General features: G+C 48.7%; 14 protein-coding genes across 14 annotated transcripts; 7 read left to right on the top strand and 7 right to left on the bottom strand.

Annotated features, from left to right (window-relative positions):
• Window positions 1-220: 220 nt before the first annotated feature.
• Bathy17g00960 (prefoldin subunit 4) lies at window positions 221-680 on the top strand (the record flags this gene model as incomplete). Its single annotated transcript, XM_007508230.1, has 2 exons — window positions 221-367; window positions 420-680. 2 exons carry the CDS (start codon window positions 221-223, stop codon window positions 678-680), a joined length of 408 nt encoding a protein of 135 aa, XP_007508292.1.
• Window positions 681-783: 103 nt separating this feature from the next.
• Bathy17g00950 (unknown protein) lies at window positions 784-1143 on the bottom strand (the record flags this gene model as incomplete). The annotated part of the gene is made up of 1 exon (XM_007508321.1): window positions 784-1143. One exon carries the CDS (start codon window positions 1141-1143, stop codon window positions 784-786), a length of 360 nt encoding a protein of 119 aa, XP_007508383.1.
• A 260-nt stretch (window positions 1144-1403) lies between these two features.
• On the bottom strand, window positions 1404-4259 carry Bathy17g00940 (predicted protein; the record flags this gene model as incomplete). The annotated part of the gene is made up of 1 exon (XM_007508393.1): window positions 1404-4259. One exon carries the CDS (start codon window positions 4257-4259, stop codon window positions 1404-1406), a length of 2856 nt encoding a protein of 951 aa, XP_007508455.1.
• A 281-nt stretch (window positions 4260-4540) lies between these two features.
• On the bottom strand, window positions 4541-6031 carry Bathy17g00930 (predicted protein; the record flags this gene model as incomplete). Its single annotated transcript, XM_007508241.1, has 1 exon — window positions 4541-6031. One exon carries the CDS (start codon window positions 6029-6031, stop codon window positions 4541-4543), a length of 1491 nt encoding a protein of 496 aa, XP_007508303.1.
• A 118-nt stretch (window positions 6032-6149) lies between these two features.
• On the bottom strand, window positions 6150-7037 carry Bathy17g00920 (predicted protein; the record flags this gene model as incomplete). The annotated part of the gene is made up of 1 exon (XM_007508204.1): window positions 6150-7037. One exon carries the CDS (start codon window positions 7035-7037, stop codon window positions 6150-6152), a length of 888 nt encoding a protein of 295 aa, XP_007508266.1.
• A 433-nt stretch (window positions 7038-7470) lies between these two features.
• Bathy17g00910 (soluble starch synthase III-1) lies at window positions 7471-10623 on the bottom strand (the record flags this gene model as incomplete). The annotated part of the gene is made up of 1 exon (XM_007508297.1): window positions 7471-10623. The coding sequence occupies one exon, from the start codon at window positions 10621-10623 to the stop codon at window positions 7471-7473; it is 3153 nt and encodes a 1050-aa protein (XP_007508359.1).
• A 535-nt stretch (window positions 10624-11158) lies between these two features.
• On the top strand, window positions 11159-12094 carry Bathy17g00900 (predicted protein; the record flags this gene model as incomplete). Its single annotated transcript, XM_007508258.1, has 1 exon — window positions 11159-12094. One exon carries the CDS (start codon window positions 11159-11161, stop codon window positions 12092-12094), a length of 936 nt encoding a protein of 311 aa, XP_007508320.1.
• A 182-nt stretch (window positions 12095-12276) lies between these two features.
• Bathy17g00890 (predicted protein) lies at window positions 12277-14403 on the bottom strand (the record flags this gene model as incomplete). The annotated part of the gene is made up of 1 exon (XM_007508262.1): window positions 12277-14403. One exon carries the CDS (start codon window positions 14401-14403, stop codon window positions 12277-12279), a length of 2127 nt encoding a protein of 708 aa, XP_007508324.1.
• A 500-nt stretch (window positions 14404-14903) lies between these two features.
• Window positions 14904-15722, top strand: Bathy17g00880 (predicted protein; the record flags this gene model as incomplete). The annotated part of the gene is made up of 1 exon (XM_007508324.1): window positions 14904-15722. One exon carries the CDS (start codon window positions 14904-14906, stop codon window positions 15720-15722), a length of 819 nt encoding a protein of 272 aa, XP_007508386.1.
• A 168-nt stretch (window positions 15723-15890) lies between these two features.
• Window positions 15891-16937, top strand: Bathy17g00870 (the record flags this gene model as incomplete). Its single annotated transcript, XM_007508392.1, has 2 exons — window positions 15891-15942; window positions 16342-16937. The coding sequence occupies 2 exons, from the start codon at window positions 15891-15893 to the stop codon at window positions 16935-16937; spliced, it is 648 nt and encodes a 215-aa protein (XP_007508454.1).
• Window positions 16938-17252: 315 nt separating this feature from the next.
• Bathy17g00860 (predicted protein) lies at window positions 17253-19436 on the bottom strand (the record flags this gene model as incomplete). Its single annotated transcript, XM_007508194.1, has 1 exon — window positions 17253-19436. The coding sequence occupies one exon, from the start codon at window positions 19434-19436 to the stop codon at window positions 17253-17255; it is 2184 nt and encodes a 727-aa protein (XP_007508256.1).
• A 360-nt stretch (window positions 19437-19796) lies between these two features.
• On the top strand, window positions 19797-20711 carry Bathy17g00850 (predicted protein; the record flags this gene model as incomplete). The annotated part of the gene is made up of 1 exon (XM_007508277.1): window positions 19797-20711. The coding sequence occupies one exon, from the start codon at window positions 19797-19799 to the stop codon at window positions 20709-20711; it is 915 nt and encodes a 304-aa protein (XP_007508339.1).
• A 259-nt stretch (window positions 20712-20970) lies between these two features.
• Bathy17g00840 lies at window positions 20971-22020 on the top strand (the record flags this gene model as incomplete). The annotated part of the gene is made up of 1 exon (XM_007508329.1): window positions 20971-22020. One exon carries the CDS (start codon window positions 20971-20973, stop codon window positions 22018-22020), a length of 1050 nt encoding a protein of 349 aa, XP_007508391.1.
• A 194-nt stretch (window positions 22021-22214) lies between these two features.
• On the top strand, window positions 22215-24509 carry Bathy17g00830 (predicted protein; the record flags this gene model as incomplete). The annotated part of the gene is made up of 1 exon (XM_007508375.1): window positions 22215-24509. The coding sequence occupies one exon, from the start codon at window positions 22215-22217 to the stop codon at window positions 24507-24509; it is 2295 nt and encodes a 764-aa protein (XP_007508437.1).

The following is a 24509-nucleotide window of genomic DNA, read 5'->3' as shown; positions in this document are numbered from 1 at the left end:
TATTATTAATATCAATCGCTACGAACAGGATTTGAACCTGCGCGGGCATTGCCCAGCGGATGTCGCAAAATTCGCTCTTACTTTTCTCTTTGCAAAACAGTGCTGTTAGGGTTTAGTACTCATAATAGAAAACTTATAATTTAGGGTTTTTAAAGCCGTCTTTCTTTCCTCCTCTTCTCGTTTTTCCTCAGAAACACAAGCGCAACGAATACGAATACAAATGACCACGATCGAACCGACGACGACTTCAAAACCGCCCACAAAACACGACGTCGAGGTCAACTGGGAAGACCAACAGCGCATATGCGCGTTTGGCCGCTTAAACAACCGCACGCACGAGTTACGCGCGATGATTGCTTCCCGAGAGGTACGAACACACATTTCTTTAATGTTGACTTTTATATTCATACTTTAAACAGAAACAATTGGAGGACACCGAAGAAGCGGAATCCGAAATCACCTTCGCGGACGACGACACTAAATGTGATCTCGTCGTCGGCGAGTGCTTTTTCGAAACCGAGAAGTTAAAAGCCGAGGAAATGTTACAAACGAAAGTCACGAGCGAGAGGAAAAGCATCGAAGAGAACAAGGAGGAATTGACGAGCGTCGCGCGAGCGATGGAACAATTGAAAGGACACTTATACGGGAAGTTTGGCTCGAGCATTAACTTAGAGGAATAATAATACTACCATTACATAGCGGTATAGCAGAGAGAGAGGGAGAGAATGCGTGCGCATCTTCATAGTCTAGCGTGATGTACATTTGATATACAATTAAAAGCATCTAGTCCTCTGTTGCTTCGTTTCCCCGCTGCTCGGATAAAAACGCGCGCGAGCACTCTTTTTTGCACGTCTCTGTCCTCAAATCCTCGTATTCTTTCATTTTCTGTTCGTCCGCGTGGAATTTTAAAGACGTGGAGTGGTAATACGCGTCTGCGCACGCCCGTTCGCAGGCGTTTTCGGACGCGTTTGATTCTAAAATCGGGGACGAGCGACAGACGCGATTTGAAGTTTTAGTAGTGTTATTGTCGTCGAACTCCACGCACACGTCCACGCATTTGACGGAAGAGCTCGTATATTCGGTCGTCCTGGTTCGATAACACGCGCTTTCCGGATCTATTGTGTCGTTTTCGTTTAAACGCATGTTTTTGTGTTGGTGATTCGATGGTTTTGAAAGTGAGGAAAGAAAAGATGAGAAAAATCCTCGAAAGCGTTCGACGACGCGAACGAATGATGTCGAAAGCAGTTTTGCACTACCTCTCTGATCGTTTTGCGATGACGACGACGACGATAACAAAGTGAGTTTTAAAGTGGTGGTGGTTCTCGAATGCTACGCATTTTTAAAAGTATCGTCATCGCGTAGTATCGTTACGTTTTCTTCTCGATCTCGATCTCGTCAAAGTCTCACATCCTTCGCATCCGCCTCGCGCCCGTGGCGCCGCCGGCGACTGCGCCCGCCGACGCCGGTCCAACTGCACTGCTCTCCTTCGGGAGTCCAATGACATCCAACGCGGAGGCGAAAGAGGAGGACATTTTCTTCGTCTTCTCGAACTGTTTCCCGCCTTCTCGCGTCGGGAACTTTTGGGACGTGAGCGCGGACTGTCGCTTTGCGCCTAAAGGCGTTTTCAACAGCCGGTCGAGCTCGTTCCGCAACGAAATCTCCCGTTTCGTCACGTTTCTAAGTTCGGCTTCTCGTTCCAGTTTCTTTTGCGTCAACTCTTTCTTCATTTTATGTTTCCCGTACGATTCGAAATCCTCGATGACTTGGACGCCGTCTTCGTTATCGGAAAAGTGCATCACGTCCTGGTCGTCGGAATCGGAATTTTTGTCGAAATCGGAATCGTCGTCTGCGTCGAGACCGAGGTCCATGGCCTCGGCCGTTCTTTTCTTCCACGCTTTATCCGCGCGCTTCTTCTCGTTTTTGTGAACGATAGCGTCTAATCTTTTCGCCAATTGTACTCTCTTCGTCGCCTCGCGAACGGTTTCTTCCGCCACCGGAAACGGCGGTAATCGAAAGCCTCTCTCGCGACCCATGGCGGCGAGCATGGCGAGGTACCGCGAGCGTTCTTTTGGCGTGACTAAAGCTACGGAAACGCCCGATAGATTCGCGCGACCGGTTCGTCCGCATCTGTGCACGTAGGCGTCCGCTTGGCGAGGCACTTGGTAGTGCACGACCAACTCGACGCCTTTAATGTCTAAACCTCTCGCGGCGACATCCGTGGCGATTAGAGCGGACGCCTTATTACCTTTGAATCGGTCCAACGCTTTCAAGCGAGCGCGTTGTTGCATTCCAGCGTGTAAACCAACCGCGTTGACTTTCATGAGTTTTAAAAGCGCCGTTAAGCGGCGTAAGGATGAGATAGCGTTGACAAACACAATCGATGGTTTTCCGGCGTGCGCGGAGAGAAGGTATAAAGTCAACGCGTCGCGCTCGTCGTCCGTACACTCTAACGCAGATTCGTGCACTTTAGATGCCACTTTCGTTGTTGATGTTATCATCGCTTTTGATGATGATTCATCGGGGTTGTTGTCTTTCTTCTTTTTCGTCACCGAGTCGCTCACGTCGCAAAGCTTGACGCGGCCGTAAAATGGAACCATTTTCATGAGATTACCCATCGTGTTCGTCGACGCTAACTCTTTCGGTGGTTCCAAGCGATACGCGTTTTCATAGTCCCCGTTGTTGTTCTCGACGCCACTGCTTCCGCCGCCGTCCTTCTTTTTACCGTTGTTCACTTTCTTGGACGACGCTTGCGGTTTCTTCCGATCGAGTTTGTATTTGACTTCATCCGGAACGGTAAGCGTCGCGGAAAAGACAAACGTCTGACGATCCCGCGCCATGATTCGATTATCCGCCGCTGGTTCACTTTCTTCATCATTTTTTTCTTCATTTTCTTCTTCTTCTTCTCCTTTCTTCGTTTTACTATCATTGCTAACTTTCGTCGCCGCCATCATCGGTTGTTTCCGTTTCGTCAACTTTGCGGACCGCGCGATCCTCCTCGTCTCTGGCGGTTCCGGAATCGATTTAATCACGCTCTCGAGCTCCTTAAAGTGACCTCTCTCTACCATCCTATCCGCCTCGTCTAGAGTCAAAAACGTCAACCGCTCCAAACTCGTCAAATGTTTGTCTCCGTCGCGAATCAACTCCCACAACCGCCCCGGCGTCGCGACGATAATCTCCGGCTGTTTCTTCAACACTCTCTCTTGTTTCTGCTTGGACATCCCTCCTACGATCGCCGCTATTTGAATGCCCGTGTATATCGCGACATCAGCTAACATCTTCGCCACTTGCAACGCCAACTCTCTCGTCGGCGTCACTATCAACGCTCGCAAATGTTTCTTCCCTTTCCCCGGTTTCTCCTCGTCCGCGTATTCTTCGTACCATTTCTCTTCCTCTTTATCTTGCATCAACCGTTGTAAAATGGGCAAACCAAACGCCAACGTTTTCCCGCTCCCGGTTTCCGCCGCGCCGACGATATCCATCCTTCCTTTAATCGCCGGGTGCAAAACTTTCTCTTGAATCGGCGTCGGCGAAGTAAACCGAAGCTTCCGAATAGCTTTGAGCAAAAGAGGGTGCAAATCGTACTGCGCCCACGCGGCGACGTCTTCTTCATCGCCTAACAAATCGTCGTCCTCGTTTTCATAGTCACCACCACCACCACCCGCCGTTTCACCGTCGCCACGTTTTGCCTCGTCCTTTTCATTCCTCTTCCTCTTTTTTGCCTCTTCCACCTTCTCCTTCCACCGTTTCTTGCGCTTCAATATTCTCGCCTCTTTCGCGTTCGACGCCTTTGATTTTGTCGCTTCCTTCTTTTCTCCATTTTCATCGTTTTCTTTTTCTTTTTCTTTTCGGACGGTGATGCTACCGTCGTCGTCGATATCGTTTTTGCTCGCGCTCTTCTTTACTGTCGTCTTCGTCTTCGCATCGTCTTTCTCTCCTTCTTTCTCTAACGAGAGCACTTCGAGACTCACGAATCCTTCCTCGGAACTTCCGACTAAAAATTGCGAGTTTACATCGATCGCGTGCCAATTGTTGTTCTCAGTAACCTCGTCGTCCCCCTCTTCGACCGCTCCGGAGGCGTAGAGTGCTCTCAATCGTTTCAACTCTTCGTCTTTATCTTCGTCGTAACGAAAGCTTTTCGTTTGCTTTTCTTCGATGAATTCGCCGCCGGATGCTCTTGACTTTTGCGCGGCTTTCAAAGCTTTCCTTGCTTTGGAACCGAGCTTAAAGGGTTTCTTTTTACTCGAGGTGTTGCTCTTCATCTTTTTAAAGCTTTTGGTCTCAAATGTATTACTCTCTTATCGTCGTCGTCGCAAAGTATTGCGCGCGTTCGAAAGTGAAGAGAGAAGAGAGAGAAGCGAATTTTAGAGGGACGTGCTTAGGGTTTCAGATGTATGAGATGCAACGGAGCGAAGAATCGATGATGATGATGATATACAATTAGTATTTATTTCGAGAAGACACTACCTAGGTACTATTCGTTATTGCTCCCTTCTTTTCTTTTTCGAAAGGATCGTTACGTTCCAATTTTTTCAATCCGCTATTATAACAAAACCAACGGCCCGTCCCAGGGATTGCTAGATCCTCCTTCTCCTCCTCCTCCTCCTCCTCCTCCTCCTTTTGTACCGTAGCGTTCGAACGTGCCGAGGGGTACATCTGGTGGTTGCCGGTTGGAGGAGGATTTTTGGTACCGTGCTGCCGCTGTTATCGTCGCTTCTTCAGCGTTATTGTTATTCGATGATGATCCTCCGACGTTGACGATGACTTTTTCCACGTGGCTCCGAATCGCCAAGCAGGCGCTCGCGATGGGCGCGTCGCCGCCGCGAGGGTGTTTCACCGTCTTGATGCACTTGCCGCTCGCGCGATCCCACAGACGGCAGGTGCCGTCTTCCGAGGTGGAGAGCAAGTGGTGCCCGTTCGACGTGCAGTGTAAAGAGACGATGGCGCGGTCGTGGCCGCGGTAGGTCGTGAACGATTCGTTTTTGTTCTTCCTTCTCCTTCGTTTTCTATTGTTGTTGCCCTTTTCTTTATCGTCTTCTTCTTCTTTAGCTTCTTCTTCTCCTCCTCGGTCGTCGTCGTCTGAATCGTCGCTTTCGACGTCGTGTAAATGTCCTCCGCCTCTTCCTCTTCCCCCTCCCATTTCCACCACTGGCGCTCCGTTGATGTTCATCTCGTAAATCTCCCCGTCGCAACTTCCTACGAATATGCATCGATCTTCTCCGTCCATGCATATCGCCGTCAACGCTTTCGGCAAACCAAACGTCGCTAAACACTCGCTCCCGGTTCCGTGCGTCATCGAAAACACTCTCGCGGTTCGATCGATTGAACAACTCGCGACTAAATCCGCCCCGGCGCCCGCGCTTTTCGAACAACACACGTCCGTCACTTGAAGCTGGTGACTGGTCCAACTCTTCATCGGTTCCAACGATGAAGACGACGTAAACGACGAAGACGCATTAATGTTATTCAAAGTATCGTTGTTCTTCAACGCTTCGCAAACGCTCCACGCGCTCACCGCCGTATCTTCCGAGCACGTGATTAAACTCGACCCGTCGCTCGTAAACTGCATCTTCACCACGCGTTTAAAATGTGCCGTAAATTTCCCACGCATCTTACCCGTCGTTCGTTCATACATCGACACTTCGCCGGATTCAAATCCAACCGCTACCAAACTGCCACATGTGCTCGAGCACACGCTCGTCGGTTTTTCGTTAAACAAGAACCGTTTTATCTTCTGATCTTTAACACTTATTACTCCTCCTTTCCCTCCTGGACAGTCGTAGACGTCTAACGCGTTCTTTTCCCGTACAATTTGGAACAGAAATCGCGTCCCGCACACGTCCAAAGAACGAGGACTTTGGTGCGTTCCCGCGCAAGATTTAAAGCGTCGGAGAATTTGGAAGTGCGGTAAACTCAACGCGAGTAAAGAAGAAGACGACGAAGAGGATACATTTTCGGAGGATAAAGCGGAGGCAAGAATGATGCACTCTTCTGTTGTGTCTTCTCCGTCGTGACGACGACCGCGCGTGCTCATATCTCTCAATACGAAGCGCGTTAGATGAGAGCTTTTTATGGCGGCGTAGACCAAAATTGACAGAAGGCTTCGTGTACTATTTAGGGTGTTCACCGTACTTGGCTACTTTTAAGGAGTTCTAAAACCTGGCGACGCGTTTCGGCACGACACCTACGGGCGCGCCGTTCCCTCTGTATAAAGTTTTCTCTCGTTTTCGTTCGTCTTCTTTCACTTCTTCTTCTCCCGTGACTTCTTCGTTTCGCCACCGCTCGTATTCCGCGATTAAATTTTTCTCGATGGCGCCTTGTAAGTTTGCTAATACCGCGTCGTTGATGGCGTTGACGACGTCGTCTAAACCCGGGACTAAAGCGACGAAGTCGTTCACGGACGCGTCGAGGGTCATGACCACGTCGCCTCGAACCGCTCTTTTCATATCGTCGTTTTTATCGTCCTCTCCGTGTTCCTCTTCCTCTTCGTCTCCTCCAACCTCTTCGTCTGAATCGTTCCTCCGCCTCTTTCGAAAGCTTCTCTCTTCGCCTAACTTCCCTTCCATTTTCAACGTCACCGTCTCGTCTAAATTGAATTCTTTCGGCATGCCTTCAAACTCGAGCTTTTTCGCGTTTATACTGATTGATTTATCCGTTCGATTTGGAATTAACGCGATCGTCGTTCTCACGACGACTTTGTTGCCCAGAAAATCGAACGGTAAAAGCTCCACCTTCCAGGTGTTTTCATCGATTCTTGTCCGTCTGTTTTCGTCCGGAAAAGTGACCGAAAGAATTCGAGATCCGTCGGAAACGTAACTCGCGAACGACTTTGCTTCGTTTTCATCTTTTTTCCAGTCTTTTAAAGGCATGCGGAGGGATTTTCGCGACGTCCACGAGCGGGACACATCGCCGTAGATTTTCCCCGTTGGTCGTCTTACGTGTCTCCGTCGACTTTTCGCACTCGTCGAGAAACAACGACAACAACCCACAAAACCGCTACTATTACTCAATATACCAACACTGCTACTACTGCTGCTCATTGTGTTCCGTCTGAAAGGAGAGAAGATGCGATAAAAACAGATGTAAAAGAGAGACGAGAGGTGAGAAATTCTGAAGCGTTTTTCTCTCACGTGTCTACGCAAAAGGAGGAAAAGGAGGAAGACGTCGAGACGACGAGACGCGCGAGGGAAACAGTCTCATCTCTCTCTTTATTCTATCTCTCTCTCTCACGTGGTGTACAGAGTTTGCGTTTTGTGGAAGTGGTGTTGTTTTTCTTCTTCGTACGAGGAGTATAGTATTGCTTTATTATTCATTAAAATAAAACGCTCGCGGAGTCTACATCTTTAGTACGTTTTGATCCCGTATTGGTTCCGCGATCTCTTCTCGTCTCTCTTATGTCGCGTCGTCATCAAAAAGCTTCTTCTTTTCTGCTGCTTCTAATAGTATTATTAGTATTATTATTTATTACTTATATTATTTCCCGATGCTCTGGTAATACAAGTCGATGTACTCGAGCGCCGGTTTATTCCAGGTCCAATCTTGTCGCATGACTCTCGCTTGTAAAGAGCGAAACCATTTCGTGTCGTTCCAAAACGCGTCGATGCATCTATCCAAAGCGTAGTCTAAATCACCCTCCGAGGTACCTTCGAAGGAGAAGCCGTTGGTACAGTCGCCGTTTTCGCCGTCGAGTTCCCAGTTCGTGCTTGCATTGATTTCCCACGCCGCTCTGGCTTTGTCCGTGTCGACGTCAAAGACGGTGTCTCGTAAACCGCCCGTGGCGCGAACGCACGGGACGGTGCCGTACCGCATGGCGGTCATTTGGGTCAAGCCGCACGGTTCAAACATAGACGGGACGACGATGACGTCGCAGCCAGCGTACATTAATCGCGAGAGCGTTTCGTCGAATGCGAAGAAGAATCCAGCGTCTTCGCCGCCGAGTTGCGCGCCTAAACCGTTGAAATCGGCTTGGACTTTCGGGTCCGGAGCGGAGCCGAGCAAGACGAATTGACCGCCTCTCGATAACGTGTGATGCGCGGCGTGTTTGATTAAATGGATGCCTTTTTGCGCGGTGAGACGCGAGATGACGCCGACGACTGGTTTATCGCCGTAACCGGTTAAGCCGAGTCGACTGCGCAATTCGTCTCGAGCTGCTTTTTTACCTTTGACGACGCTATCGGCGTCGTATTTCATCGGGATGAAGTTATCCGTCGCCGGGTTCCAAATTTCCGGGTCGATGCCGTTTCTCACGCCGTGGAATTTGTGGAGGTTTCCAGATACCGCCGGGTGGCCGGAGACTTCGCCGGCGTAGGACGGGGACACCGTCGTGGTCATTTGCGAGTGGAACGCGGCTTCGCCTAATTTCGCTTGGCCGTAGTTCATGTTGTGAATGGTAAACGCCACTTTCGGCTTCCATAAGCCGTTGTGATGGTAATTCTCCCAGTGCGCTCGCGCGACTTCCGCGGTGGACCAATCGTGGCAATGCAAAATGTCCGGTTGTCTTCCAGTTTTCAACAAAAATTCCAACGCGGCGTTGCAGAAAAAGTTAAATCTGCTGGCGTCGTCGTTCCACCCGTACACGGCGTCGCGCGCAAACATCCCGTTGCTCGGTTCCACGAAAAACACCATCACACCTTCGACGCGACATTTCGTGACGGTGATCCCACACCCTCCGAAATCAAAATTTGTTTCAAACTCCCTCGCGCCTAATAAAGGACTCGAGTTGAAGAAGGAATACATCGGCAAAATGATTTCCACGTGGTGTCCAAAATCCGAAATCGCTCTCGATAAACTGGTCACCACGTCCGCTAAACCGCCAACTTTTGCAATAGGGGCCATTTCGACCGCGATGTTGATGATGTGCAACGGCGGCGCTTTTTCCGTTGACCCGTTGGTCGGTAAATGGTAATCTTTGCCACCTCTGTTGTCGTATTGCGCGCCTTCGCCGACGCCGGAGGAGAAGACGAAATCACACATCCAAGCGTCGCTCGGAACGTCGATTTCAATCGTATAAAACGGATCAGTTTCTGGGTTTACCGGTTTGTGCATCTTTAACGGTTCGGGTAAGTTATTTGCGTGTTTCCATCGGTTGAAACCGCCAGTTAAGTAAACATCTTCCGCGAACGATAAGTTGGTGTTGTTCTTGTTGTATCTCACCGTGCACTTTTGACCGGCTTGCGGCGTGAGCGGTTCGCACGTGATGATGTGTCTTTGCTGTTTCAAAGAGATTTCTACCGCGGCGGCTTTCAATTGTAAACGCTCTTCCTCTGCTTTCACTCTCGCGATTTCTTCGTCAATTTTCGCCTGTTTCCTTTTTTGTTTCAACTCCGCGGCGAGCATGGTTTGCATTTTCAACCAATCTTCGGCTTCGTTCGCGTTTTCCACGGCGACGACGTAATCGTTGCTTTCGTTGTTATCCCAGGATACTTCGTCTGCATCAGAAACGACGAATTCAACCGACGTCGCGAATTTCGGCACTTGGACGATAAATTCAAACCAACAATTTTGTTCGTCCGCGGGAAACCTTTCCGAGGGCGCGATCGGCGTCATCTCTTGGACTTGCTCGACGCCGTTCATCCAGTTTGAGAAACCGCAGTGCGCTTTCAACGAAGAACACGCAAAACCACCGATTGGATTTTGCGCTTTGTTCCACGCGATTTTCTGTTTCGTCGCGTACCCTTGCGTCAACTTCTCCCCGGATTCAGTTTCGAAAATCGTTCTCTCGTACTTTTCAAATTTCGTAAAACTCTTCTCCTGTCTCTCTTCGATGGACGTTTGAATTCGAGAAATAATCTCCGCCGCGTTTTGTTCGTCCTCTTTATCCGTTCTTTTTAATTCCTCCTCTTCGAGCAACTCTTTTTTCGTTTTCCTCGGAAACATCGTCTCTTTGGTAAAATTCTGTTCGTTATTGTTCTCGTACGCGTCTCCGCCTTTCGTCTTGAAGACGTACTCGATTTCAAACGCCTCCGCGCTCAATTCCCCTCCCGGCAACGTGCACTCGAACCAACTCGTTTCTGGAATTTGCGTCATCTCCACGTCCACGGCTTCACCGAACTGCCACTCGTTAAACCCAACCGTACACGTCACGCCTTCCTCCCACGTCTTTGAATTTTCTCGTAAAGACGAAGACTTTGAAGCGTCCAGGAAAATTTTCACCGGCGCCCCGCACACCGGCGTCGACGGTACCGTAAACTCTTTCACATCTTTGTCTTCTTTTGTATTGCAGAGGAATTGCATTTGCTCGTAGGATTGGAGTAACGAAATAGCATCTGAAGCCGCTTTTAACGCTTCGCCTTTCAATTTTTCCTTCTCTTTTCCCACATCAAAATCAGAAGCATCGCTGTCTGTTGTGGATGATTTCGCAGTTTTTCTCCGCGGGGCAGGTTTCGTATTTTTGTTGTTCGTGTTATTCTTCGTCTTCTTGTTCCCCGAGGAGACTTTTTTGGCATCGTTCGAAGAGGAAGATGTTCCCGATGGTGAGGATGAAGATTGCGCGCGAATTCGAGAAGAGATCGGAAAATGACTAATCTTTTTTTTTCCACTCTTTCTTAAACGCTTCGCGTTGGTGTTCCTCGCGCGCGCGCTGGAGGACTTTGAAGAGTACAACGAGCAACACATCATCGTCGTCATATCGAAACTGTTATATAACAGAGAGTATTATTTCTCTCTCTGTCTCTCTGTCTCTTTTATAATAAAGTACTATTACACGTGTTTGTGTGTGCTGTTACGTGAGAGACACAAAAAAACGTTTTTCTTTCTCACTACTCGCGAATGTGTCTCTCGAGTTTCGAATTTTATACACGAGAGAAGTCTACATGTGTTCGTTATTTGGCACGAGAAGATATTAATTTGTGGCAGAGAGTGAAACGAGAGTGGTTTCGAGTGAGCGAGAGTCACACGTTTTCTTTTTGAGATCTCTCTCTCGCTTTTTTTTTTTTTTTTTGTTTGCGGACAATTAAATTTTTCTCGCGTCTCTCAAAACTTTACAGTTGTGTGTTTTTAGGTGATTTTATTACGTGTGGTGTGCATGTTCGCGAGGGCTTTTGCGAGAAGGGGGTCTCTTTTAACGAGCATAATAACACGACGCGTTGTTTCACGAAGAAGAAGAGCAGAGAGAAGAAGTTGTTTTTGGTCTCGTCGTTTTTCGTCGTTACGTAATAATACCATGACGACGTCAAAAGATGATGATTCTTCTCGAAGGTACGGAAGGATTGGAGATGTCGCGAGAAAGAGGTTGTTAGATAATAATAACAAGAACAATAAGAACAACACGAACGAGAGCATCGCCTCTTCGAATAATACTCATCGAACGATGGTGACATCATCATCATCAGCATCATCGACTGAACCGATTTTTAAAAAACGAGCGGCGGTGTTAGTGCTTTTGTTTGAGAATACGCGAGAAGAGATACACGTGGTATTGACGAAACGAAGCGCGGATATGAACTCGCACGCCGGTCAGGTCGCGTTCCCGGGAGGCAAGTTAGACGACGAAGATTTAGGCGACGATATCGAATGCGCGTTGAGAGAAGCGAAAGAGGAGATTGGGTTGAACAGAAACCACGTGAAAGTGTTGACGGTGTTACCGCCAATCCTAAGCGCGGGGTTGATAAGCGTTCGACCAGTCGTGTGCGCGGTGACGGATGTGAGGAACTTTTCGAAGATGGATTGGTTGAGGAATCAACCTTCGGAGGTGGAGAGGACGTTTTCTGTGCGGTTGGATCAGTTTTTGCGGGAGGACGAGAGACACACGTTTAACGATCACGCGTGGAAAAACGCGCCGTGCGCGATACGAGTGCACTCGTTTCGAGTGGACGAGGAGGAGATGATTTTTGTAGGAAAAGAAGGAAAAGAGAGTAGTAAAGAGAGTAGTAGAAGTAGTAATAATAATAATAATAATAGCGAGAAGAAGAAGAAGAAGACGAGCGTGTGTTGGGGGTTAACCGCGGCGGTACTCATCGAAACCGCCAAAATTGTGTACAATAAAGAACCCGAGTTCGAACGCGATTGCGTGTTGGAAGGCGGCGCGTCGATTTGGGACTTAGTCGCCAATAAAGACGGAACAGGCGTAGAATTAAGGCCAGGCGTGAGTAAAATATAAACGAAGATATGATGAAAATGAAAATGAAAATTACAAAGTACTAGTAGTATAGCTTCTTCTCTTCTAAATTCTCTTAAATCTTCTTCTTTTGATTTTTGATATATTATAAATGTTGCGTGTGCCGTCGTTCGCTCTCTTCTTTTTTTTCTCTTCTCTTTACATTATTTTCGTCTCGATTTCGTTTAAGTGCAATGAGGCGGGTCAACCTTCGCCCAATCGAAGATTTGTTCCCATTCCGCCGCTTTCTTGTTCCAACTCAAGTCTTGCGTCATCGCTTGGACTTGCATAGCTCTCCAAACGTCCTTCTTTTCTTTGAACACGTGAATAGACCACTTCGTCGCTTCGATGAAATCTTGCGTGGACATGTTATCGAACAACCATCCGGTACCGACTTCACCAACTTCTTCTGGTTTCGAGATATCCGCGAACGGATTGTGTTGTTTGATGGTGTCTCTTAAACCTCCCGTGGCGTGCGCGACCGGTAACGTACCGTATCGCATGGAATACAACTGGTTCAAACCGCACGGTTCGAATCGCGAGGGCATCAAGAAAATGTCCACGCCGGCGGTAATTCTGTGCGCCATGGGGATGGAGAATCCAACCCACCCTCGGAATCGGTCCGGGTACTGCCCTTCCGCCCATTTCATCCACTCTTCCAATTCGGTTAAACCAGAGCCAAGCATGATGACTTGACAATCTTCATTCATCAACGCCCCTAACGCGTCGCGAATGAGATCCGGACCTTTTTGCCAATCCAATCGACCGATGAAGCCGAGGACCGGGACGTCGTCTCTTTCCGGCAAACCCATCTCTCGTTGCAACGCTCTTTTACACTCCAATTTACCGCTGAAATCCAAGATGGAATACGGAGCCGCGCAATCTTTATCGTCGCTCGGGTTCCACTCTTCCAAGTCGATGCCGTTCGCGACGCCGTTTAATCGGTGCGATCGCGCCGCCAACAAACCTTCCAAACCTTTACCTCCTTCCGGAGTGGTAATTTCGTACGCGTACCCTTCCGAAACGGTTAAAACGCGATCGGACGTTGCAATCGCGCCTTTCAAAATGTTCACGACTTTGCCTTCGTCCAACTCGTGCGCTCGCATCCATTCTGGGTATTGGTACTCTAAAGCGCTGTACCATTCTCCGGGAACGCCTAAGTTTGGGAACGTCGTGTTTGGTTCCACGCCTTGGTGCGCGATATTGTGAATAGCGCAGATGGTTCTCGCGTTGCCGTAGACGTTGTGCGGTCTATATTTCGAGGCGACTAAAAGCGGTACCAAACCGGCGTGCCAATCGTTGGCGACGAAAACGACGTCGTCGCCGTATCTCCCGCCGGTGTTCTCGAACGGCAACACCAAAGGCGCTTCGCACGCGGCGTGTGCCAACAAAGTATATCTAAACTGGTTATCGCCGTAGGTTTTATTGGTCACGTCAGAGTATAACGATCCCGCCCGATGGTACGAAGGATGGTCCACGAACACGTAATCGACGCCGTTTTTGATCTGGTGGAAATACCCAACCTCTTGCAACCCTTCGAAACATCCTAACTTTGATTTCACGCACGTATCGAACGCGCCTTCGTATAATTTATCGCTTTTCGTTCCGTTCAAATATCTCGGAGCGATAACCATCACGCGATGGCCTCTCGCCACCAGCGCTTGCGGCAACGACCCGCAAACGTCCGCTAAACCGCCCGTTTTCGACCACGGCGCGACTTCAGAGGTGACAAAAACGATATTTTTCGGCGATTCCGATTTCACGATCGGATCGATTTCAAAACCTGGCGTTAACAGAGACGTTGAAGACCCAGAAGAAGCAGATGAGGAGGAGGTCGGTGGCGCGGGGGTACTCTTTTCAGTCGCCGTCGACGACGACGAAGAAGAAGCTGCTGCTGCTGCGGCGGCTTCCTTCGCCGCGTTCTCCACCGTATACTCCGAATCGCCCCCGACGTACACATCCGGCAACTCCCCGGCGAACGCTGGTTCAACTTTCCCTCCTTTTTCACTCGTCGTCGTTTTACTCTCCTTCTCGGTGGCAGCGGTAGCCCTACTTTTCCCGTTGTTACCGCCGCTCGTTTTATTCGTAGTAGTAGTATTCGCACTCTTCGTCTTCTTCACCGTGGAGACTTTGGCTTGCAAATCGCGTTTCAAAGCTTCGTTTTCCGCTTTAATGGCGGCAATTTGCGCCAAGATTTCCGCGTCCGACGAGGACAATTCCTCGGAATCCGTCGCGGTTGATTTCATCGCGAGATTGTTACTCTTCTTCTTCGGAGGCAAAGCGTTCCCGCACTTGTTACTTTTGAGCGTCATCATCGTTCGTCGTCGATGTTGGAACGACGACGACGATGGAACATTACTAATATTCGTCTTCGAAGACGAGCGCACACAACACAAAGACGACGACGACGACGACGCAATCATCCCTTACGCTCTTCTCTTTCTCTTTCTCTCTTTTTCTCTCTTTCTCTTCTTCTTAAACAAGCGTTTTTGTGTGTGTATAATGTATCGAGTTATTCGACTAATCTTTCTCTCGAATATCTCTTTTTTCGCCTCTCTTTTTGGGCAAATTTGGAACAAAACTAATCCAAAAAAAAAAAAACGAGTGGCTGCTCACCGCTTTTCTTTTCTATTTAGGGTTTTGCAAATTTTGCAAATTTCTTCAAACGTCTTGTCGTGTGTGAGAGAAGAAAAAAAGAAAATCACATGTGCTTCTCTCATCATCATCCTCGTCTCGCTCTTTTTTGTATCTCTCTCTCGTTGTTGTTTCTTCGAATACTCGGGCTTGGGAGGATAAAGGTAAACGCAACGAAATGATTTTGACGAGAGCGCAGAAAAGACGGATGGGGGAGAGAGATGTGTGGGATTTGATCGTGAAGAACGACGATGTTTGTTTTAAACACATTCTTCCGAGATTGAATGGGACCGATCTTAAATTCTTGTACGAGGTGAATAGTGAAACGAGAAAGTTGATTAAGAGATCATCTCGCAAGGGTGATTTGAAAGAGAAGTTTAAAGTTCAAGAGATGTCGTCGATATCGACTTTGGAAGTCGCGTGGGAGCATAAATCGTTGTGGCCGAGACACTGGACCGAAACATATTTCTGCTGGAAAGTTGCTCAAACGAATAAACTCGAGTTGCTCAAGTGGGCGCGAGAGGAGAAAAAGTGTACGTGGGGTGATAGGACGATTGATGCGGCCGCATATCAAGGTAATCTGGAAATGGTAAAGTATTGCGTGGCAAATGAGTGTCCTATCGATGAGGGAGCATGTTTAAACGCTTCGTCAGGAGGTCATCTCCAGGTACTCAAATACTTACGCGAAGAAGCCAAAGCGCCTTGGGATTTGAGAACTGCCGCTTGGGCGGCTGAAAATGTTTACCTTCACATACTCGAATATCTTGTTGATCGTAAGTTTGATAAATTCAATTGGGCGTGTCAGTTTGCAGCCGAGGAAGGTCACTTGGACTGTTTAAAGTACTTGCACGAAACCGCCAAAGCGCCGTGGGACTCTTCGGCCGTATTTGTCGCTCACGAGAACGACCACCCCGAATGTGTACAATACCTCCTCGACAATAACTGCCCTCTTCCACGCAATTGGCGATACGAAGACGGAACTTTACGCACCTCATAAACACACAGAGAGAGAGAGAGAGAGAGAGAGAGAAAGAGAGAGACAAAAATACATACGTTTAATACTACTGCTTTATTAAGAGAGACGAAAAGCTGCTTAAAAATGTAAAACTCGCCACATTTTTGTTTCAAAAAGCAACTCAAATCACTCATATATAAATTCATCATCATGGCTGAAGTCCCAACGTTTAAACTCGTCTTAGTCGGCGACGGCGGCACAGGTGCGCTCTTTCTCTCTGTTTTTATTACTGCGTGTGCATACGTCTGCGTCTGCGTGTCTTTTATGTGTACATATTTATGTGCCCGTTTTGTGCGCAAATTTGGAACCGATCATCATCACGATGTCGTCGGCGGGTTGTTTCTTCTTCATTCGGGAGCGAAACGAAACGAAGAGCTCTCGAGATCGACGCGTGGCACGACTGAATCGAGCGCGTGGTTTCTTTCGTGTCGTGATTTCGTGATTTTGACGACGAGAACGAATCGTTACGACGTTTGGGAAACGAAAAGATGATGACTCTCTGACTTGAACAAATCTCTTTCGCTTCTTTCGTTCTTTACTAAAAAACACCGATGTTTTCTCAAAATACACGACTAAAAATCTTAACGAAAAACAATAATAGGTAAAACGACATTCGTGAAACGCCACTTAACCGGCGAGTTCGAGAAAAAATACCTCCCCACGGTAGGGGTCGCGGTGCACCCGCTCGATTTCAACACCAATTGCGGCCCGATTCGGTTCGATTGTTGGGATACCGCCGGGCAGGAGAAATTCGGCGGCTTGCGAGACGGGTATTACATCCACGGGCAGTGCGCGATTATCATGTTCGACGTGACGTCGAGGACGACGTATAAGAACGTACCGACGTGGCACCGAGATATTACGCGCGTGTGCGAAGATATTCCGATTGTTTTGTGCGGGAATAAAGTAGACGTGAGAAACCGTCAAGTGAGAGCGAAAACGATCACGTTTCATCGCAAGAAGAATTTGCAGTATTACGAGTTGTCCGCGAAGTCGAATTATAACTTTGAGAAGCCGTTTTTGTACTTGGCGAGAAAGTTGGCGGGGAACCCGCAGTTGGTGTTTACGGAGAGTCCGGCGCTCGCGCCGCCGGAGGTGAAGGTGGACATGGCGGAAGTTGCGCAGTACGAGAAGGAGTTGGCGGATGCGGCGGCGCAGCCGCTGCCGGACGAGGACGACGAGTTGTTGGACGCGTAAAAACCAAACCGAGAAGAATTCAAAGAAGAAGAAGAAAGAGGAGGAGAAGACGAGAGAGAGATGGACGACGACGAAGAAAAGAGCTAATATATACTGAATAACGCCACCACCACCACCAACAAGATAGACAACTTAGAGAAAGAGAGAGAGAGAGAAAGAGGGAGAGAGAGGGAGTACACGACACACATAAAATACTTACTAAGGAGAAAGAAGGTTTTAATATAATAATGGTACCGTAAAACATCATCATCATCATCAAAAAAAACAAGAAGTATATTTAGTATTATATCGCGTCTTAGATATTACATTTGCTGCTCATTCGCGCGATCGCGTGTACTCCATTCGCTTTTCCGCCATGCGGCTTACTTTCACCACGTTCTTTATCATTTTCCAACGTTTCGCCGCTTTTTCTTTCCTCGCCATCTGCTCGAGAATCTCCGGTTTCTGCAACACGTCTGAATTCTTCAACAGCGATTTTTGCTTCCTCTCGTCCAACACGTTGAAACATTTCAAACAGACGCACTCGGATTCTGGCATGCACTTGCCCCTCGCTCCGTGCGGCGACGTGGCCACGTGCGAGAAGCAAAACTTGTGTTGACAAAATCCGCAATAATGCGCGTTTGGAGATTTGAAGAGACCTTTCACTTTCTTCGAGCAAAACGGGTCGGCGCAGATGCCTTTTTTGATGGTCGTACTGGTGGTCGTTTGCGATTGGACGCTGGCGGTTGGTCTTACCGTTTGTAAACCCGCGGCGTTGAGAGCGGCTTTCGCGGGAGAAGCCGCGTTTAACGACTTATCCGACATCAAGCTCGAACTGGAGCCGTTTCGTTTCACTTTTTTCGTCGCTTTCGATGGCGTCGTCGTTTCCGCGCTGTTTGCAACGTTCAATTGCGGAGATGTCGACCGCGGTGGTGGCGTCGCCGTTCTGTTGACTTTCTCGTCTTCCTCCGTAATCAACATCGCGGCATCACCTATTACGTTACCGCCGCGATTATTCATCGTATTGGCGTTGGTATTCGCGGCATACTTTGGTGACGGCGGTTCGGCTTCTGGCTCCATCAAATCGCGACTGGAATCTAACAACTGCTTTTCAGCGCGTTTAATTAACGCCGAGACGGCTTTTTGCGGCGATTTTGCGGCAATTCCAACCGCGGCGTCTATGGACACGTCGTCGCTCGAATCGTTGTTCGGATTATCGTTTCCACCCCCTAATACTATTTCATCGCTCCCGTCCAATGGGTCGGATTTGTAATCATTCCGTTGCTTCCAACTCTTCGCCAAGTAATACAATCGAACGAAAACCCCTCCCGTGGATGCGAGAATAGCCATCGCGCTCCAAAACATGGACAAAAACGTTTGCGGCGGTTCCTCGACTACCACCGCGTTATTATTATTATTATTTTTTCCTCCTCGATTCACCCCGCTATTATACTTATTGCTGCTATTCTCGTTTCCTACTCCTAACGACGACGAGGAACTTCTACCCGATGGAATCTTTACCTCGTTCGTCGTCGCCGCTTTGCTCGCGCCAAAGGCGCCGTAAGCGATGACTTTAAATTTTAACGTCGCGCCTTTCGGACAGTTTCGAACGATTAAAGCGTTCTCTTCGCCCCATTCTACGACCTCTTCAATCCTCCACTCTTTCTCATTACTACTACCTCTTCTACTTTTTACTTCGATATCTTCATCTTCTTTACGCCACCACTGACCGGATCGATCGCCAACCGCCAGCGGCCCCGGCGTCACGATCACGCTCTTCACGACAAACAAATGCGCCGGAGGCGTCCCTCTCGTATCCGGATCTAACCATTTAATAGATACCACGTATTCTCCGTCCTCTTTGCTCGTTTTTTTCCTCGGCACGATAACTTTCGCCATCGCTTTCTTCGGCACCGACGGCGTCTCGCCCAAGTGTAACATCTGCCGTTTCAAATTCCTCGATATCGACGCCTTGTGCAACTCGTTCTCTACGAACAAGTGCGTCTTCAACAATTCCCCGTCGTTCATAATCAACGACGGAAAATCATCGATGGTTATTCTGTTCTCCTCGAACCTCCCGGCGTATTGCGGAAACCTCAGCGCGTACTTCACCCATAACTTCACGTCTCTCGCCGTCGCCACGTTTTCGTTTTTCTCCATGAACGTCACAAACTCTGCGTTGGAAATCGTCTCGTCGGAGTCCAATTTCCCGTCCATTTCTTCGATCGTTTGATGAGACGCGGAATCGATTTCTTTTTGTTCGTCGAACTCTATTCCTCCGATTGCAGAGGCGACGTATTTTTTCAGTTCTTCCGCGTCCAGCTGTCCGTCCTTGTCGAAATCAATCTTTGAAAAGAACGTCTTCAGTGCGATTTTGTTCTTTAAAGAGGTGGTCTTCTCTCTCGTTGTTGCCGTCGCGGTTTTCATCAAAATCGTCGTCATCATCAACGCGAAGAGCAGGGCCACGCGACGCAAAACGAAGAGAAAAAGTGTCCGTCCTCTCTTCGGGAATCGATTCATTTTCTCTCTCTCTCTCTCAAAAGCGGCGAAACAAAAGCAGTCGTTTCAAAAGCAAAGCCTTTCGTGGAAAAAGCGATAAAGAAACACACGGAGAGAAGAACTGGTGTTTCCGTCAAAGTGATTTTGTGTTCGTTCGTCTCGCGTGTTTTAATAAAGGGTCTCCTCCTCTCTTTAATCTCGCGAGAAGAAAACTTTGCGAGTAAGTCTCTTTTGAGGAAAAAATGACGAAAGTCAAATATGCGTGAAACGGTCGCTTTTCTACTTTCCAAAAAAAAAAAGAAATTACATTTCTTTCGCGCGTTGTATGAAGAAGAGGAGCTTTGATTCATCAGACGACACGAAACGACCCGCACACGCGTCATGTCTTCTTCTGCTCACACTGCGTGTACTGCTCTCGTTGGGGTGAGGACGAGAGCGCAGAAAAGACGGATTGGGGTGAGAGATGTGTGGGATTTGATCGTGAATGACGACGATATTTGTTTCAAACACATTCTTCCGAGATTGAATGGGACTGATGTGAAATTCTTGTACGGAGTGAATACGGAGACGAGAGCTTTGATTAAGAGATCAACTCGCGCGGGGGATTTGAAAAAGAGGTTTAATATTGGAGAGATGTCGTCGATATCTACGTTGGAGTTTGCGTGGGAGCATAAATCGTTGTGTACGGGTGCGGGTGTCTGGTACGATGAAAAAGTTTTCTGCCGTGAAGTTGCTAAAACGAATAAACTCGAGTTGCTCAAATGGGCGAGAGAGGAGAAAGAGTGTGACTGGGGTGTAGGGACGATTAATGCGGCCGTAGTACAAGGTAATCTGGAAATGGTAAAGTATTGCGTTGCAAGTGAGTGTCCTTGCGATGAGGGCGCGTGTGCAGAAGCTGCCGGAAACGGTGATCTTGAGGTACTCAAATACTTACGCGAAGAAGCCAAAGCGCCTTGGGGTTCTTGGACTGCCAATTGCGCGGCTCGAAGTGGTCATCTCCACGTACTCGAATATCTTGTTGAGCGCAAGTACCAGTATGCTCAATTCAACACATATGCGTGTCAGTGTGTGGCAGCGTACGGCCACTTGGACTGTTTGAAATACTTACACGAAACCGCCAAAGCGCCGTGGAACTATTTGGCCGTAGAAAAAGCGCACGCGAACAACCACCCCGAATGTGTACAATACCTCCTCGACAACAACTGTCCTCTTCCACCTGGTTGGCGATACGAAGATGGAGAGTTGCACGTGCCAGAATCAGATTCAGAATCAGATTCAGAACTAGAATCGGAATAATTGCACGCGTCCTAAAGCTGCCGCGCCCTTGTACTATACTAAAGAGAGAAAGAGAGACACACAAACACAGACATTTTTCTCTTCATTATATCTCTCCTTTGCCCCGGCATATCACACATACACACACGTAATAACGTACGCGGGAAACTTTCTTTGCGTTTAAGAACAAATACACCCCCACTTTCTCCGCTCAAAAGAAGAACACGACCACCTTTTGTGTGCTTTGTGTGCGCGTGCAAAAAACCTTCTTCAGAACACAATGGGGAAAAGAAAAACATCATCATCCAATGATGTAAACGCCGAAGCAAAGACGTCGAGGTCGACAAGGACGACGAGGACGACCAGGACGAAGAACAACAACGGTAACAACAAGAGTGTACAGAAAAAGAAGGAGAAAGAAAAGGCCATCACGACGACAAAAGCGACGGCTAAATCTCGGGGAAAACCAACAACAGTCTCAATAATTTGGAAATTGGTGACCCACCACGCGGATATTTTCAACAAGCACGTGCTTCCGAAACTGAACGAGACGGAGATATATTGCTTTTCTGAAGCGAATAAAGAGAGTTTACGATGCGTGCTGCGAGCAGGGAGAGTGAAAACGAAGAACATTTTTGCGAAAAAGAGACTCGTTTGGAACGTAGGCGAATGCGCAAATCTTTCGCTCATGAAATGGGCGTGGAACGAGACGAATCCGACGAATACGCGGGAACGAGAGATGAATCATAATAAAGCACGGTTTTGCGCTAAAGTCGTTCAAACGAACAAACTCGAATTGCTCAAATATATAAGAGAAGTAAAAAAATGCGGGTGGGATGAAGAGACGATCAAAATGGCGGCGCGTATAGGTAATCTGGAGATTCTGAAGTACTGCTTCGAGAACGAGTGCCCGTGCGGGGAGGAGGTGGAGTACGGTCAGATGTTATTTGAGCTCGCCGCCATCGGAGGACACGTGGACTGTCTTCGAGTTCTCTTCGAAGAGTTGGACCCTCCGGAGGAGTCGGGAACCGAAGAAAGAGTGGCGGAGCACGCGGCAGAATACGGGTACCCAGACGTGTTGAAATATCTCGTCGAAGAGAGAGAGTTGTCCGACTCGGTAATAGAAGAGTGCGTCTCGACATCCGTGAATTATAGTCAACTCGAGTGCCTCAAATACTTAGTCGAAGACGCCGAAGCGCCTCTCGACGACTGGAAATTACTCGCCTACGCTCGGGACTCCTCAGAGGACGAAGACATCGTAGACTATTTGCGAGAAAAAGGGTGCCCAGAACCAACCGACGAAGAATGGGCGGAACATCGCTCGATCTGAGGATGACGACGTTTACTCCTAAAAGATGATTCTCTGCGCTTTTTATCATCGCTTTCTCCGTTATGAAGTAGTACGCGAGTAGCGCCTTTATCCTCCCTTTAGAATAGGTGAAAATTTTGTACAAATCGCCAGAACTTTTCGTGCCAAATGACTACACACAAGCAGCGCTAAGACTCACACGTAACACTCCTAAAATGGGCGCGTGCGTGTCCAAACACCCCTCCCCTACATACATCTACTACACCAGCGAAAATGCTCCTTCGGGGACGACGCCTTCGACGAATACTAATGATATTAACGCGAACGATCAGCATCAGGAAGAGATCGAACGAGAGATCGAATTCGCGCAAAAAGAAGAGGAGGAGTTCGTTTTGGTGAGAACGAAGACGAAGGAAGAGGTTGATGAGCTGGTGAAAGAAGCAATGGCACTCGGAGAGAAAGGTTTATGTGTTCCTCTTTCTGATGATGACGATGATGATCATGCCGAGATGGCTTTGAGAGGAGGAGGATTAGGAGGAACGAGGAAGGAGGAGGAGGCAGAGGAGGAACACCGCCCGTCGAAAGCGCGAGGAGGAGAATACGTGTCCATGTCCTCGTCTTCTCCGGCGTCGGGAGCGACGAGGAGTAGCGGAGATAATGATTCTAGGCATCATCATCACGGTGGTCACCAAAATCATCAGCAGCAATATCAACAACAACATCAAAGAACGACGACTGGCGGTGGGACGACGACGAGCGGGTTGAACTTGCGAGAACGGAAACAGAGAAGTCCGAGGGCGAACAGTCCGAACCCGCCGAGGTCTTTTAGCAGCAGTAGTAATAGCAATAGTCAAAACGCGACCACGGGTGGTGGTCAGTCTCAACAACATCAACATCATCATCATCATCAGCCGGCGAGAAGGCAAAATTCGTTCAGTAGGCTCTCGCCGCATCCCAGTCCGAGGCAAACGACGCAGGCGACGACGCCGACTGGGCAGTACGTGAACGCAAATCACAGCACGAAACATAAGAGGATATCTAGCCGAGGTTCCTGGCACGACGGTCTGAGTAACTTTTCGGACGAAAACGGCATGCGTTCGTTCTTCGGCGCGCCGGTGAGCTCTGGACCGCCGAAAAAATGGACCATCGGCGATACTTTAGGCGAAGGAAGTTACGGAAAGGTGAATTTAGCGTTGAACGGCGAGACAGGGGAGTTGATCGCGTTGAAGGAGGTGAAAATTGCCGGGTGTGATACCGCCGGCGGTGGCGGCGCAAACAACAACAACAACAAAGATTTTATCGAGACGCAAAACAGAGACGAAAAACTCACTTCCACTCGCTCCTCCTTAGACGAGAGCGGTTTACTTACCCCGACGGTCCAAGACTCGCGCGTCCGCGAATCTATCGTTCAACTCGAACAAGAAGTGCACATGCTTTCGCAACTGACTCACCCGAACATTGTTCGATACATTGGCATTAAGCGGCGAAAAGACATCTTGAACGTCTTCATGGAATACGTTCCAGGTGGGTCCATAGCCTCGCTACTTCAAAGATTCGGTCCTCTCGGCGATAACGTGACGCGAGTGTACACTCGTCAAATCTTGTTCGGTTTAGATTACCTCCACTCGCAACGCGTGGTGCACCGAGACATCAAAGGCGCGAATATTTTAGTTGAAAAATCCGGTCGCATCAAACTGGCGGATTTTGGCATGGCGAAAATGTTGGAGTTTGTCGACGTCGAACGGAATAGTTACGCCAAGAAAGCAGTCAAAGGGAGCGCGTATTGGATGGCCCCAGAAGTTATACGGAAATCGGAAGTGACGTTAGGATGCGACGTGTGGTCGGTGGGATGCACGGTCATCGAAATGGCCTCGGCGAAGCCGCCTTGGTGCGAGTGTTCGACACAAGTGCAAGCGATGTTTAAAATCGCGTCGAGCACTGCATTACCGACGTTACCGGAGAAGAACTTGTCCGCGGATGCAAAGGCGTTCATTTTGAACTGTTTGAAGAGGAACGTGGAAGAGAGACCGGACGTGGAGACGTTATTGATGGACCCGTTTGTGGACGATTCCTTGAACGAGAAGATGTGTCGAGCGCCGGCGTTGAAGTACGAGCAGCACGACGGATCGTACTCAAACTTTCCAGACAATCAGTCCTTGGTCTCCTCGCAAGTGTCGTTGGATGATCCGTCGGAAGAAACAGACGTAGAAGACGACGACGACGACGACGACGACGACGACGACGATAGCAACTACGGCGGCGACGATACTGACCTCGACGAATCTTCGTTGCAGATTGGCGGGAACGTTACCACGGCGTTTCAGCTCTCTCAATCACCGAGTAACAACGAAGGTCTTACCGATCCATCCGTTTTAGGCGCTCGAAGAAACATCGCGCTGAAACCGTTGGTAGTGAACAGCACTCGATCGAGGAACGAAAAGACCGGTTCGAGAACCGGGAGTAGCAGCGCCGCGCAGACGTCTAAAAACAACAGCAACACCAGTCAATGA

This window comes from Bathycoccus prasinos (assembly GCF_002220235.1).
Source record: "Bathycoccus prasinos genomic : Chromosome_17".
NCBI classification, from domain to species: domain Eukaryota; kingdom Viridiplantae; phylum Chlorophyta; class Mamiellophyceae; order Mamiellales; family Bathycoccaceae; genus Bathycoccus; species Bathycoccus prasinos.
The sequence above is the reverse complement of the archived record's forward strand: the minus strand, read 5'-3'. Positions and strand labels throughout refer to the sequence as shown.